This window comes from Poecilia reticulata, linkage group LG3 (assembly GCF_000633615.1).
Source record: "Poecilia reticulata strain Guanapo linkage group LG3, Guppy_female_1.0+MT, whole genome shotgun sequence".
NCBI lineage: Eukaryota > Metazoa > Chordata > Actinopteri > Cyprinodontiformes > Poeciliidae > Poecilia > Poecilia reticulata.
The window spans coordinates 2,311,636-2,328,109 of NC_024333.1; the positions used below are offsets into that span (position 1 = coordinate 2,311,636).

The window sequence follows — 16,474 nt, forward strand, 5'->3', positions numbered from 1 at the left end:
TAACCGACTTCGTCCGTCACTCTCCTTCCACTCTGCTCCCATCTTTGTCCATAATCTGGTAATTTCTTGAATGTATTATTGTAATTCTCTCCTGGTTGGTCTGCCTCATAAATCTCTCTGTAAACTTCAACTGGTTCAAAACTCTGCTGCTCGCATCATTACCAAAACGGCCTCATTTCACCACATCACTCCAATTCTACAACAACTTCACTGGATTCCTGTTTCATTCAGAATTCAATTTAAATTTCTGTTGTTTACATTCTAGGCAATCCACAACCTTGTGCCTCCTTATCTGTCTTATCTTCTGCACATCACCACCCGTTCACATTCCCTTCGTTCTTCCTATTCCGTCCAGCTCAGTGTGCCTCTTGTCCATCTCAGCACCGTGGGGAAAAGAATCTTTTCTTACTCTGCTCCCCAACTCTGGAACGCTCTTCCCCCTGACATCCGTAATATTGACTCTCTTCTGACCTTCAAAGCACAACTCAAAACTCCTCTTTTCAACTTGTTAGCCTTCTCACTTTAACTGTGTAGTTATTTAGTGGATTTGTCTCTTTGTAGCCATTTCTTTACTGTTTAATTTGTGTGTTTATTTTGTAAAGTGTCCTTGGGAGTTTTGAAAGGCGCTGATAAATTAAATGCATTATTATTATTATCAACATTTTAAAGAACCCTCACGATTTTACTCTTCAATAACTGAAAGCATAAACGTTACAAATTACACATCTCAACATGAATAAAAGCTCACTTTAAGCCTAAAGAAACTCCACAAAGCCCTGATGAGCCTCTCTTCAGTTACGCCGTTTTGATCAAATGAACAATTACTGTTCCTGAACTTTGACTTTGTTGTAAAGCTGACTAATGACTCAGCAGAAGCGCTGAGTGCCGCCGCGTTATCCACCTTACTTCTGCTACAGGACAAGTTCCTATTTAAAAAAAAAAGGAATTTGTGCAGATTAAAAAACAAATTAGTTCCACTTAAGTTATCAACAACTACCAGCTGGCATATTTAGGAAATGACTCTGGACCAGTGCCAAAATTCTGATACATCTGAGCATTTTTGAGTAATTAAAGTTGCAAACAGATGCATAAAATAGATGGTCTAGACTTTCATGTCTTGGTGAAACATTTAAACCCCTCAAGGTTTAACATATACGAGCAAAAACAATCAGGTGTGAAATCTACATTTGCATTTATTCCTACTAAGGAGTAAGAGCATGCTTTGAGTAAAATAAGCTACATTTCATGCGTTAAAGCCAGTGTTGACCCACCTGTGCGTTGGGCTCTGAATTTTCAGAGATCCGTGCCTGACAGGAATGATCGATGAACCTCGGAGCGTGGTCGTTGACGTCCATAATCTGAACGGTTGCAGTTCCAGTTCCCGTCATCCCTCCTCCATCTCTGGCCTCGACGAGGAGGAGGTAGGACTCCACCTGCTCCCTGTCCAGACCACCCAAGCCCACGGTGATGGTTCCTGTGGTGGGGTTGATGGTGAACATGTCTGAGATGGTGGGCACTCCTCCCACTTTGGCGTTTGTGGCGTCTAAGATGCCCACGATCCTGTAGGAGAGCACAGCGTTCTGTCCCACTGCTGAATCGTCCAGGTCAGTGGCAGTCATCTCCATGACGGACGTCCCGATCGCAGAGTTCTCTGCTACATCTCCGTGGCAACTGAGGGCGCAGGGGAATATGGGAGCGTTGTCGTTGATGTCCCACACGTTGATGATAACGTCCGTAAAGCCCGTCAGGCCTTCGCCGCCCTCATCTGTTGCCAGGACGACGAAGCGCCAGACGGCACGTTCCTCGCGGTCCAGCGTCCTCTGAGCGTAGATTTTGCCAGTGACCTCATCGATTATGAATTCGCTCTCAGCGCCCTGGCCATGGAGGGAGTACCGCAGGGCCTCCTGGTCGGCATCCTTATCTGGGTCAGACGCCGTTACCTAGAACGTCACCAGTACAGGGAGAACATAACCAGAGCTTTTCTTTTTTTTTTTAAATGCCAGACGGTTGCTGAAATATTGCTGAGGTGAAGAGATCTCATGAGGAAAGATGTTCAAATGTTGTTCTGCTCTGTGGAGTTAAGCACTCTACAAAGAAAATCCCTCCTCAAAAATATCTAGCTTAGGATCTGAAATAAAGGTGGAAAATGTTTTGATTTATATACAGCGATGTAGAACTAGAAAAAGTAGAATTGGTCCATATGTAGCTGAAACTAGAAGTGTTCTCACACTGAATAAAACAACACACGCACCCTTTTTTTCTCACTGTCTCTTGTTTTAGGTCAGTTGGAATGATCAAAATTACTTCTACTTGTTAAATGTCACAACAATGAGAAAAAGAATGTGTCAGAGATTTAATAATTAGTCTTCTAAATCAAAGTTTTACTGTCTCTTTAAACAACGAGGGAAAGTCCAGATTATATCATGGCTTTGAAAGTCTCTGATAGGTTGACTGACATGTTCAAGTTAATCTTCATTCTGTGTATGTAAACTTCTGGTTTGTACTACATCTTTACATTCTTAAAGGAATGTTCTTACACCTGTCATCTTCCATGAACATCCAGGCCCTTTTGCATTCCTGAGTACACTAGAAGACTATGTTATTCTCTGACTATTCCAAAATGTAGATTCTTCCTCTACATGAGTTCTTGTAATTTCTTTCATGTACCCTGGAGGTGACCTGCTTTGATGGCATGAGATGTTTTCACAAACGAAAATGGAAACACCACATCTGGAATTAACTCTGGAGTAAGTATATAATGGAGGAATTGTCCACACCTTTGAGTCAATTGCTAAAATATGAAAAAAAAAAAAAAATTATATATATATATAAAATAGTGCTTGGGAAACTTTTATAATTAATGTGATCTTTTTTTAATTTCTATTGTACGTTTTATACCAAAAGCATACTGTATTGTTACCGCCACTGATGAGAATAAACAATTATGTGATTTCCTCTAACGCTTTTAGCTATTTGCATGCCTGTATATATATATACACACACACACACACACACACACACACATAGAGCACAAAGCTAAGACTAAAGGAAATGACATACTAGGGAACGCCTTCTTTAGGGCGTAGCTTAGATAAAGGCTAACAAAAAGAACTACAAACTGTTGTTAGATGCTATTTTGCTCTGTTAGCCCATAAGGATAGCATGAACCATGAACCAGCGCTGTGTATTAGTCTTAATAAATAGAATTCATGAATTCAACTCACTGACTCTTCTATAGATATTAAGATATGAATATCAAGCCGTATCACATATCCCCAGTACCTGCAGGACAAAGACAGGCGAACCGTCCAGCTCCTCGGTCACGCTGCCGTAATACTCGTTTACTGTGAACACGGGCGACTCGTCGTTCTTGTTCACCACGTTCACCGTCACCGTCGTGTAATCCTCCCACTTCCCGTCTGAAGCCAGGACATGCAGCTTGTATCTGAGGAAAAGTTTCAAATTTCAGAAACAAACCCTCCTCAGTCTGAATCAAGCCTTGTGAGTCACATTTTGACATAGCAACTTCTCAGGCAACAGCCTTTTAAATCGAGGTCCATGTTCAGAAGATCAGCAAAAGAAACATTGTTTAGTCAGTTTTCCTGTGGCAAAACTAGAAAATCTAGTCGCGTATTAGTCAAAACTCTATCTTTATCTGATAATTTTGTCAATTTAAGGGACAGTATTATGTGCCTGGGAAACCCACAGGCACATAATTTAATTTTATTTCAAAATTGTTAGTTTTCTTTCAGTTGTCGTACAAAATGCAACATATGGCAAATCTGACTTAAAGAAATTTGACTTTGTAATTTAGCACCTTGACATTGGGGCCTTGTGTCTTTAAGAAACTCTTGCTCTTTCTGAAACTCCACCTTCAGGAAGTCATCAGTACATCAGTACTACATCACTCATCAACCCTGTAACAATGTTTTTACCAGCGCTGCAGTGAGAAGTGGCTGGTATGACAGAAGCTGTGAATGTGGATGGACGTTCATGTGTTGAGGTTCACAGATGTCTTCTTTCTATTTTCAGCGCAAAGCTTGGGATGTTGTTTTATATCCCAACTCTAGTCTAAATGTCTTGATCTGTCTTTGTTCATTGGTCTTCCTGGTGCTGATTGTTCAGGTATCAGAGTAAACAGATCTGAATACAGATGGATGCCATATTTACTGATGTATATCTAATAAAACATTTGAAAACCAGGCATCACTTTTCTTTCACTTTCCTATTATGCATTGCTTTGAGTTGGTATAGCAAATAAAACCCATTTTTGTAACATAAATGGACTGAATTTATATAACACCTTTCCATTCACACTGAACACTTAAAGTACTTTACACTACAGATGTGAACACCTGTTCACACTTATACACAGATCAGTCGGTATTCTACAACCTTAGGATTGTAAAAGGACCTGGAAGGTTTAAGTTGTATGAATTTACTCACCCTTCCTACACAAAGCTTCTCTGTTTTCTGTTCTGACTTAAACACATGCATCTCTCACATCAGACTCTCCCACACACTTATTAAGTCTTAACTCTACATCTGAATTGGTCACATCGACAGTGAGTCTCACCTGGTTGGATGATGTTGGTAAATGAAAGATTTAAAAGTAGTGATATACTTTATGATTGGGAATTTAATGGGGGTTTTTTATTTCAGTGTAGGAATTGATAACTAACTCAACTAATGATTGAGGTAGTTATCAATTAAACAATTTCTTATTCTGATGATTAATCAAAGAAACAAATTGGCACATTCAGCAGATTTTTATGGTTTTTTTAAACAATATCATAGATGCAAATAGAGAATTAAATTCCTTTTTAAAAAAGAAAAACATTTTATTGCCTAAGTGCAATTTTTTAGAGACATCATACTCCAGTTAAATTTAATCTATTACTGATGTACTACACAAATATTTTAGTTATTGATTAATCTATTGATTTTTCTGAAGATTAATCAATTAATTTGATAAAAAATTATTCTTTAAATGTAAGCCTTTTTCAAACAATACTATAAATACATAAAAAATGCAAATAAAAAAAAAAGAATTGTATTCATTTTTAAATAAGAAAATTAACAAGTAGCAACTACTATTGACAATTATTGATTAATTCAATGATTGGTTGATTAATTCAATCAATGGTTTCGGCTCTATTGCAGTGACTGCGATTTTCCAAAAGACTTGTTTGGAGAATTAGATCACACATGCTTGCTCAGTCAACACGAAACTAAAATGTCTGAGATGTGCACTTGTAGTAAAATCAGAGGAAGAAGAAAAAAAGGCTCAGATTACAGATTTCCATCAGCACCAGCTGCATTTTCAACAGGCAGCTCATTTAAGTCAAGCTGTTTACTTTCTGTATTGATTTCACTGTTAAGCAGCTATGATAATGAAGCTGTTATCCACCATGTGCACAATAATGACAAATTGCTTCAAACATTTGTCTACCATTGCATGACTTAAGGTGGAAGCTTTTGGCGCACTTCACTGAGTGACTGTAGAGTCACCCTTAGTGCAGAAGCTCCCGGCAAAAATAATTACAAAGAACACAAAGGATTGCACAGTTCAGTGGAAGGAGTGTGTCAGAAAACACCAGTGGGAGCTCTGTGAAGACACCTATAAGGAATGAGACTTCATTTTAATCCCTGCAGGACCGCATGCTGTGAATGAATGAGCTCAATGATCAGAAAGGTATGGGAAAAGTTGAAATGAAGAAATGGTGGCATCAGAATAAGTTTCTGCGGCTGCAATGAAATAATCTCTCTCCTTACTGCTGCTTCATATCAGAATTTAACACATTAGATATCATATATTCCATATATATTTGTAAGCAGGTATAAGAAAGACTTTGGATGTTAGCCACTGCAGCAGCTAACTGTAACTCTGTGTGTTAATGCACATTAAGGCATATTTGTCTGGATATTTGTCTTCTACTGCCTGGACAGGCAGTAAGCAGGACAGGCAGTAATTTTGGCTCTTCATGGGCGTCTGCAGTCCCTAACCCCTCCAAATATTTGGGGTCCTCTTTATATATTTTTTATAAAGGTAAATCATTTTTCTATGCCTCCCTAAAGGTACATGGGTAAAAAAATAATAAAAATAAAAATGTTGGCTTCTCATACACACTGGATACTCTTGGTAACCAACCAAGCAACAGTTCAGGCTACTAAAGAGACTGGAAGCAGTAGAAGAAATATCTAACTTCCTGAAAACACTAAACATAGATGATAATGGCATCCAAAAACTCAAGGAAGAGTTATATCTCTCTTCAAATTTCACAATATTTTCTTGTGCGCACGAGAAAATATCTGGTGCACACAAGAAACCGACTTTTTTTTCTTGTTTTTACCTGCGTCCCCACAGGGAACTCTGTACTTTTCAGTTACCTGAGGTTTATTTTGGATTTTTAATGACTAAGAGAGAAATACCCTGCTGGTCCTGGAATATGTACACACACGTACACGCACGCACACACACACGCGCACGCACGCACACACGCACGCACACACACACACACACACACACACAAACACAAAGAAAAAAATCTGTCAACAAAAAAGATGTCTGTTGAAACAAATCTAAAACAACCTAGAAACATCAACAAAAAAATAAAAAAAGTTCAACTAAATTTTAAAAACTAACTGAATCATCTCCAATTTTAACTTTTACAGCTCAGCGCCAACGAATAGAAGAGGAAAATGAAGTGTTGTGTGGATGTGTTGTGACAGAAGGCTCACCTTTTGTTCTGTTCATAGTCCAGAGGCTGAGCGATGAAGATGGTTCCCACCTCTGGCTCCACGTCAAACACGCCGCCTGTGTTTCCTGACGTGATCTGGTAACGCAGCTTCGCATTCCCACCTGCACCAAAAAAAGAGCATGCTATTTAATATGCTATATAATACTCACAGGGTGTCTGCAAGTTTCACCTGTGAGTGAAACACTTAACACTTTATTCAGATCATTATGAATGAAATTTAAAACCTATACATCCACACAAATATATGAACTTTGTCCAGCCAACTGGTGATAAATGTAGACTTGCCCACGATAAGACACGAAAAAGCTAGCTATAGCTAGCAGGCTAGCATGTATGTTAGCAGTAGCCTCAACAGCCTTGAGTCGCAGAGCACAATGCTTAATTTTAATTTTAAACACATGAATTTCAGCCTTTTTAAGGGTGTGGACACTATGTACCTATAGTAAGTCATAATTTCAAAAAAAAAAAAAAGAAAGCAATAAAAAATACCTGCTTTTTGCATTAAAAAAAAAAAAATAAATAAATAATAATAATAATAATAATAATAATAATAATAAAGAAAAAAAAACTATTTTCTCACAATATTATAGACAATCTAAGATCCCTAGAATTCACTATACAATCTCTTCATGATTATACCTGAAATAAGCATTTGGTCATCTATTAGTGGCTGATCAATGAAATGCTCTCCTAAATGAAACTCCTGGTAAAGCCATGGTCTGCATCTCAATCCTCCACCCTGGATGTTAATGTGAAAGGGAAAGATGAGGCCTCTAAAGGCTAGATGAGATTCAGCGCTTATTAAGGAGATGAAAGTCAAGGAAGGAGGGAGCAGAATGCTCTAATCCAGATCGTTTTGTACTGTCTGTCTGTTTTCATTCTAAATGAGACATTAGGGAATACATAGGATTGTATTCCGTTGATTCATCCTCATTGTCTTTTTTTGCACTTGTATAAATCCCTTAAGCACTTAGAAAATGCTGAAATCCAAAAGGAGGAAAAAAAGCAGAACTGCACAGGGAATAATTAAAATAAACAAACAACTCCAAAGAAAATTAACGTTTTTTCCCCCCAAATGTAGCAATTTTGAAGTTATATCTCCTCTCTGGGTGAGAGGCTTTACTGACCCCAGAGTGCCAATAAAGATGAAGTCTGGTGCTGCATTCATGCCTTTCTGGTTACATTCTGTAGATAATGTTGTACTTATGCAATATGAATTTTACTGTAAATGATAGTGATGTATTTATAATGGAAATGTTTTACGTTTTGACTAATGGGTTCCTCGTCCAACCCCAGTATGTTCCCCACCCTCCTAATGCCAATTATATTGAATGAATCACAACACAACTTAACCAAGAGCATGCGCTTTGACTTCTTTTTTTTTTTACTTTAAGAGAACTCAGATCAAACTGTTATTAATCATTGACTCCTAGGCCAGTGTTTCTGCTCTGTCCTCTCAGACCCTCAGTCGGTCGTGGCAGATGGCCGTCCACGCCGAGTCAGGTTCTGCTGGAGGTTTCTTCTAATTAACAGTCCATTTTTCCAGTCTACTGTCATCACATGCATGCCCAGTGTGAGGAACTGCTACAAAAATGAGGATTTCATGTGATCAAATGTCTGTTGCCACATGTTTTGCACAGGAGGAGGGAAGGATTTCTGCAAGGTCAATGACTCTATGTAACCTGCTGGATCAAGATGGAATGCATGTAACTGAAGGTTTTTACATGATTAGATTGAACTGACTAGATGTTTCTGCATTTAAACTGAATGTTTACCTTGTAACGTGCCATGAGACATTAAATCAGTGCTTTGTAAAGAAACTGACCTAAAACTGAACTCAATTAGATAAAGGTTAAGAGCACATGCCTTGATGCAAATAATTGTCAAGGCAATTATAAAGTTTGAATTTTGTCTTGGAATAAAAATACTATTTCTACAATCAAAACTACTTTCATTTATGTGTTCTATTGCTTAAAAAGAACGTGTTAGCCAGGTCAGAACTCAAAGAAAATTGAAAAGGTCTGATTGGTCCATCTCTGAATAAATTATTTAGAAAAGACTGGGATTAAGATCAATTTATGGATAAGAAGCACGTACAGCATAAGAAACCTACTGCAAGCAAATCCTAAATAAATAAAAGTTGAAAAAATAAAGACAAAGGATGGCAGTGTCATGCCCCTTCAAGGTCTTTTGCCTCGGGCTGCAAAATAACTAAGTCCTCCTCTTCACCAGTCTGCCTACAACATCGTCTCATTTGTCCTAACAACCAAAGTACTGAGTACACTGGATTTGGAATTCTTTGCTGCTTATGGAAACATGAATTCTGCTTTCTACCAAAAAATCTAGAGGGAGAATGTTCGGCCGTCCTTTGCTGACCTTAGTCTCAAGCACACTTTGTGTTTATAGCTGGAATATGATCTAAAGGAAGCAAACCAGCAAGTCTGCTGCTGTGTAGAAAACAAAATGACAATTTGGAGTATCTGAGGTAAACACTGCAAATGAACAGAACTGAGATGATGTGGTCTGGTCTTAATTAGGCTATCCGTGTTGTAAAGTCCTTCTATGTGCATGAATTGTCTTTTCTTCCTCCTTGTGATGTAAAAGACTGGCTGCTTTTCATCAGTAGTGCTTAAGTTTAAGAGAAATTGATCTTTCCTGACTGGGAAGGTCAGAGCACAACAAAAAGTTGTTGATTTGGGGAGTTTTTTCTTTTTACAAGTGAAATCATAAATTGAAGAGTTCTTTTTGTATTTACTCAGGTTAAAATGTGACAGAACATCAATAACAGAAAATCTAAAAGGAGGCAGACTTTTTGTCAATTGCATTAATATTATTGTGGACATAAAATATTGAAAATATAAGCCTAATGTTGCATAATTACAATACTTTCTTTGTGGATGTTTATCTCTATGTTGTAAAGTGCCTGTTAGACTTTTTTTACATAGTGAATGTTTTTCCTTAATATGAGTTTATAGTACGCCCATGCTGTCGCATGGAGACAAGAGCAAAAATCGCTAACTTAGCATTTCTAGATAAGTGAAATAAAACATATCCCAATGTTTTCATTTGATTATGAGTTGTCAAATGGAGTCTTTCTGATGTGAAACATTTAAATACTAAGATAGATTATGGCCACGCTAAGAAAATAATTGAAAAAAGAGAATAATGTTAAAATAAACTGCAAGACAAAACTTATCAAATTTAGAGAATAAAGTCATATGGGAATAAAGTCAAAATAATATAAGAATAAAGTAATAGTATTATGAGAATAAGGTCAGAATATTATGACTTTATTATTTTATTATTATGACTTATTTCAACTGCATTCTCATACGATTACTCTCATAATTTTAATTAAGTAACAAATTTTTTTCTTAGTATGGCCCTAAAACTCTGTCAGCCAGCAGTACTATCAGCGAAAAGCTATACAAGAAAAACCTAATTCAAATACAGATAATAAAATATACACAGTTACTCCTATATAAGCCTCTTTCTCTCACTCAGGACGTAAAGGTGTTAGTTTCTGTCAGCCTGAAAAAGAGAAGATGCTGCGACATAAAGCTGCTATATTTGGAAGTTCATTTTCAGTCACATTACCTTTAAAGATAGAAAATGACACTGTGAAGCTCTGTAATAATCTTATCTACAGGATTCACATAGGAAGGGGATTATCATCCAGCAACACATTCCAAGTTTGGCACAGACCAATAGCATCGTGTTATTGCAGTACAAACACTTAATATGGATGTAATATATATTTCAGTGTCTCTGTGGACAAGCACAACTTTATGTTCTCTAAAGGTATTTTGACTCCCTTCTATAAGGTCCGAGTCAGACAGACTGTGCTGCCTCTGGCAGATGAAAATATTGAAAACTTGTGACTAACAGCTCGGAGCACACATCATGGGATTATTCTAATTAAATGTGTTGCTGCACTCCCGATATAAAATTAAAATAAAGATTTCTCTGGTGATGCAGTCATCCAGCCCGACTGTTGGTGCACCAACACATCACCTTTGTCACACTACCTACAGGCTCTGGTTATTTTTAGTGAGCGCCGAAAGATATGTATTATACATGGATTTCACTAAGTAGCATCGCAATTTCTTCTGCTCTTAGTCTAAAGAAAATCTATTGGAAGATATCAATTAGAAAATGATCAAAATATTAATTTATTTACATTCAAATGATTACATTTTTAAAAAAATATGTAAAAAATCATAGCAATGTTGATTTATTTCACTAATTTAATCCCAAAATTCACTCTATATAGATTTTGTAGATATAGATACATAGAGTGATAATATATTTGTTTAGCATGTATTTATACTAATTTGGATTAATATGGTTCACAGCTAATGAAAACCCCAGATTATTACTACTACACCGACTCCATGACACATTCAATCAACGCAGTAATTTATGCCAGTTTATCTTATTCTAATTTATCAAGATGCACCTGTACACTAAAGGCTTCCCACAAAGTCTCCAGAAGTAGAATGACTATAAGAAACACATTTTCTTTTGAGGTGAAGTGAATGACATGAATTTTTTATGATAATCAGCAGGAAATCACATCTGGCACACTGTGATGCAGACGTTAAATTTAAAGTTAGAGGAAAAGCTTTTGAGTGTCTTTATTTTGGAGAAGAGACACTTTTTTCTAAATTTTCAATCTAAATTCATGCAATCAAACAGAAAAAGTCAAACATTAGAAAAGCATGGCTCTCCTGCAGCTCTTTCAGTTTGTCCAACTGTATATTACATAAGAAAAAAAACGGATTTAATGTATAAATACGATTATTTTTCCCTGTAGAAATTCTCCCCCAATATTATTGATTGGGGTGACGACTAAAAACTGATAATTCAGAGACTTAAAAACAAAAACAAAAAAAATCTAAGAAAGAGATCAACAGAAGGACTGACCCAGAATTGAAGAATTGTGTATTAACTGTTTAAAAGAAACAAATACATTGGATGAAAGCTGACTACGGCTATAAAGAGAAGAGTTGCAAAAGAATTCTGGCTGGTCTTCATTCACATAAGGTAGAGAGTTTATAGATAGATTTTCAGTGATCAGCACCCAAAGGAACTTTGACTGTTCCAGTTGTCACTGCAGTGCTGCTGATAAAGAGAAAAAGCTCTGCCACTTTTCCAGAAGATATTTTTCTGTTTTCCATCCAAAAGATGCTTCAGCTCATCCTTGTCAGCGACTGCTTGCCTTAAATCTCATGACTGCTAAATTACATTGTTCTTGAAGTTCCCAAGACGCAGCTGCTGAGGGTTATCAGAGCGAGAAGAAACAGGCTCAGCACATGACCCCACGCTGAGCTGAGGGCGCCGTGTTAAAAAGCTGCAGTCTCTCTGAGGAAGGTGCAGTCTGCTCTATCAAGCTGCTGTCAGCTGTGGCTTAGTCCAGAGGTTTGAGTCTAAGTGTTACAATGAGCCCTGAATACGCATTGGAGTGTTGAATCAACACCCTGTATGTTTGAGACTCTTATTTTGAAGTAACAAAGGAAGCAGTCCTTAAATTGCCTGCTTATTTTGACTTAATAAGGACCAAAAAATGTCTATGACACCATTTTGTTTAAGCAGAATATAGTGACAGACAAGATGCTTCATAGCTTTCTATTGATGCTAAGCTAAAGGACTTTGTGTTTCTTTCCAAAGAGTCTGGACTGCATTTGATCTTCTCGAGTAAAATATCTAACATATTTAAATTGATTAAACTTGGACTAGATAATTGTAAACTGGGATGCTTTAACACACGGTTTGGTGTTTATAGAACTTTTATTGTACTGTATTTATAAAAAATAAAAAAATCTCCACCAGAATAAGCCATACCAGACGTAAACAAAGAAAAAAAAGAAAGAAGTTTGTGTCAGTGGAGCTGGTCTCAACCCAGACCTGTCACTCTTGGTCTGACAGACTTCCCTACATAAGCTGTCGTACATTGTCCACAAACAGTCGCCGTTGTTGTTAGTTGTGCTTTTTTAAAATATATTAGATTGTATTGCATTTGTGAGCTTATCGATTAAACGTTGCTGAACAAACTACAACTGATCCAGAGTCGGCTCCATCCATGATGACTTCTGTACGCAACACGCTGCTGTGTGACGTCAACGTTCTCCTTCTGCGCAAGCAGGTCACTTTGGAGTCGTATCCAGTTCACTCAGATGTCTGCATGATACTGCATTGTTCTGTAGAATGACCATGCGAAATAAATAAACAAATATATTGGAATTTAGCATCAAGACCTTCTGTATGAGCGCAGCCACTCTTTCCTCCATGTGTTCTTCATGCTCTTGTTGGGCGCTATGGGAGTAGTTTTGGCTGCTACGTTTTAAGTTATTGGATGTAGTGCCAGTGAAAGGTTTTCATCACAATTACGGGTTACTTTACTTGTCATTTGCTGCGCTGAATAGTTGAAAGAACTAAAAGTGTTCAGGGATCCTTTAAAGAAGAAAACCGCCTCGTAGGCCGTTACCAGACTGAGATCCAGAAGTGACAAGTTGAAGATATGAGAGAAAAAGAAGCAGACATTAGACTCCAGGGACGTCCGTCAGCTGCACACGGCTTTTAAAGAAACCTTAGCTGTGAGATATAATTGACTTTAGTGATGGAGAATATTTTCAAGCCCCCAAAAAAAAATCATTAGAGAACACATTTCCAATCCTTCAGAGTTTCTTCATGCAGCTTACATTCAAATGTTATATTAAATTGATTCTTTCACGGTGGCTGATTCAACCTCACATATTATTGTGATTTTCTTAGCTCTATAGCATGTTTTATAGTGCTCCCTTCCAAGTAAGCGGGCGTCAGACAAAAGCAGCAGAGTTAAAAGAGGATTTTTCTCTTCCTAAAGTGAGGAAAAAGCGAAGCAGTCTGGCAGTGTGGCTTGTGTAAATGTGTTTGATTATGCATTTCTAGCACTGGCCCCACATTCACGCCTACATATTCTATTCTGCCTCTATATCACCGGATGTCAAAGCACACACACACACACGCACACACGCGCGCACACACACACACACACACACACGCATTCACGTTCACATGTAGAGTCCTTTTTTTTTCCATTCCACCTACCTTCGTCCCCATCATTGGCACTAACTGTGAGAATAGCAAAGCCCACGTCAGCGTCCTCATCCACATCAACTTCATAAGACGCCTGTGCAAACACAGGCTTGTTATCGTTCACGTCGCTGATGAAAACGCGAACATATGCTGTATCTGAAAATTTAAAAAACATAGAGAGAGAGAGGAGGAGAAAGGCAATTAAAACCAGAGGTTGCTCCTATTCTGTCAACGTTAACATGAACATCTGTTTTTTTTGTTTTTGTTTTTTCCCTCTTGGTGCAGCGTTTTAGTCGCTTCGATGGAGAGTATCAACAAACCCGAACGCATACAGGAAATCTGGAGATACTTCTACAAACACGTAAATCCTTTCAGCTATTATTTTATACCACTTTTTTACTATTTTTAACAAAATGTCTTTGTTGATTTTGACAGTTTTGCTGCAAAATTCAACATCCAACCTAAGGGGAAGTGAGCTTCACAGGGAACCTGATCAGACGGGGATCAGGGCGACGCTCTGCGCCAACCAAGACACTACATACGCTTCCTTTGATATCTGTATCAAGAAGTGCAAAAATTGCAAGGCAGTTTTGAGACTTAGATTAATTATTTACCCCAGGGCGGTGGAGTTGGTACACAGTTCATGGTAAACCCCCCCCCCCAAAACAACAGTGAATGGATGTAGCCTTAGAGCTGCACACACCGCCAGAGCTCTGCACATGTTCAGAGAGGTGGGCAGCAAAGGAAGATGAATGCAGGAAATGACCAAGTGGATTTCAAAGTCATAGCTCCTCTGTGTTTTCACACACAGCACCCAACTCCATCCTACAGTCTCGCTCTTCGGCAGAACTTCCTGCCAGCAAAAACCGTCTTATCAGGGTTGTTTCTGTGAAAACATGACAACTCACTGTTGTCTCTTGTCTATGTTTGTGCACTTAGATCTGCAAAGCAAACACAGAGCATTCAAGTGCCTTCCTTTCCTGCATTTGTTCTAAACCTAAAGTGAGAGACAGGCCAAGATCAGTTCAGGGATTTTGAAAGGAAATGTCAGGATTTTTAACTCTGGGACTACAGTTTGATTAAGTGGCATGTATGGATGATTACAGGCGGTAGGTCATTTCCTGTTATTCAAGACGAAGAAAGATTAATTTCATTAAAATTGTCATTTTGTTTCCTATATTATATTGTATATGTATGCTGAAATAAAGAAAACCCTATGGTGCGCAGGACTAGATGGGGGGGAATGATGGGATTTCTGTGAAACCATAGCTGCATTTCCATTTTAAATATTCGCAAAACTATTGATATTCTGCCTATCTTTAAAAAAAGACTCACTTTTGCAACTGTGGTGTTTCCATTAAATAAGAAATGCAACTAAAATCACCTGTGAATGTATGTTTTCATGCAATAAGACATTTAAAATCATGGCGGAGACGGATGTAAACACTTCAGCAATATATTCATAATTCAGTCATGTCACAATCAGCCATCAGCGTCTGACTCAGGCGTAGAAGCAGAAAGGCTCTTATACTTGGGAGCGGCTACGTATATTAGTGGCATTTAGGGGAAACTGTAGTCTTTGATTTGAAGAACTTTGGATTCAACACATTTGAACAACAAACTCAACTTTTGATGAACAGTGCTGCTGTCAGAGCTCTGGTGGAGTCAGCCGTGATAGGAGGCCAGTTCCTACAGCTGCTGTTATGTACAAACTGGAGCGATGTGAAAAAAGTGTTTCCATTGCAGTTTTGTAAAATACACAAATCTCAATTATGGCTGAAAAACCACGTCATCCTAACGCAAAAAACGTTTATCAAACATAGTTAGTTTTTTTTTTTTTTTTTATTCCACTTTGCTCAATTTTATGGTTAATGAAAACCTGGTCCCGAAGCGGCTGCTTCAGGACCAGGCTGCTTCAAGCGGCTGCTTCAGGACCAGGTGCATTAAATCTGACAGGACGTCTTTAAATGTCCTTTCAATACTCCAAGTGATCAGATAATCACTAGCCCAATAAATCAGAAAGTAGGTCAAACCATCAGTTTCAATTACAGTTCTAACATCTTGCATGCCGAGACGAGTGAACGGAGCATCGTCAAACTGAATTTAATCTGATCACTCTCCATAGCAACCTCAAATCAATCCAAACTACCAAAATAAAAAGAAACAAACCAGCAATGTTTGTGAAAACTAGGAATCCTCAGTCTCCAAACTTTTGGTTAAAACTGTTGAGTCCAACATTGTCCTGGCCTCACACAGCTGTGTGGCTGTTCCATTCCCTCATCCAGCAAGCTGATCAACAGCTGTTGCAACTGGCAGTTGAGATCTGGCAGACTCAACACAGACAGAGTCGGAGTTGACATTTGAGATAATTTAAAACGTGTCTGACTGTCAAGAGAAGAAAGACCCAGCGAACCACTGAAGGACCTCACGCATGGTCCCCATACGTCTGTACCAGCACGCTGGAGGGTAAGGCATGCAAATGTAGAACATAATTAGCTGCTACTGACAAAGAAGGGAAGAAGTAGTAGGAGGAGGATGGTTTGTTTTTGTTTTTTTTAGACAATTTGCAGCTGGCTCCACCAGAGCTCTCACAGCATCACAGTTCATAAAGCTGTGTGTCATTCCAACATGTTGAA

General features: G+C 38.1%; 1 protein-coding gene across 1 annotated transcript in view; it reads right to left on the bottom strand.

The window, feature by feature from the left end:
• The window catches only part of LOC103462246 (neural-cadherin), a 357,031-nt gene that overhangs the window by 146,045 nt on the left and 194,512 nt on the right, over nucleotides 1-16,474 (bottom strand). The window contains exons 17-20 of the mRNA XM_008404906.2: nucleotides 13,851-13,994; nucleotides 6,742-6,862; nucleotides 3,283-3,445; nucleotides 1,272-1,940 (exon numbers count right to left, since the gene is read on the bottom strand). Of these exons, the coding sequence (XP_008403128.1) occupies nucleotides 1,272-1,940; nucleotides 3,283-3,445; nucleotides 6,742-6,862; nucleotides 13,851-13,994 (1,097 nt within the window). The remainder of the gene's footprint in view (nucleotides 1-1,271; nucleotides 1,941-3,282; nucleotides 3,446-6,741; nucleotides 6,863-13,850; nucleotides 13,995-16,474) is intronic.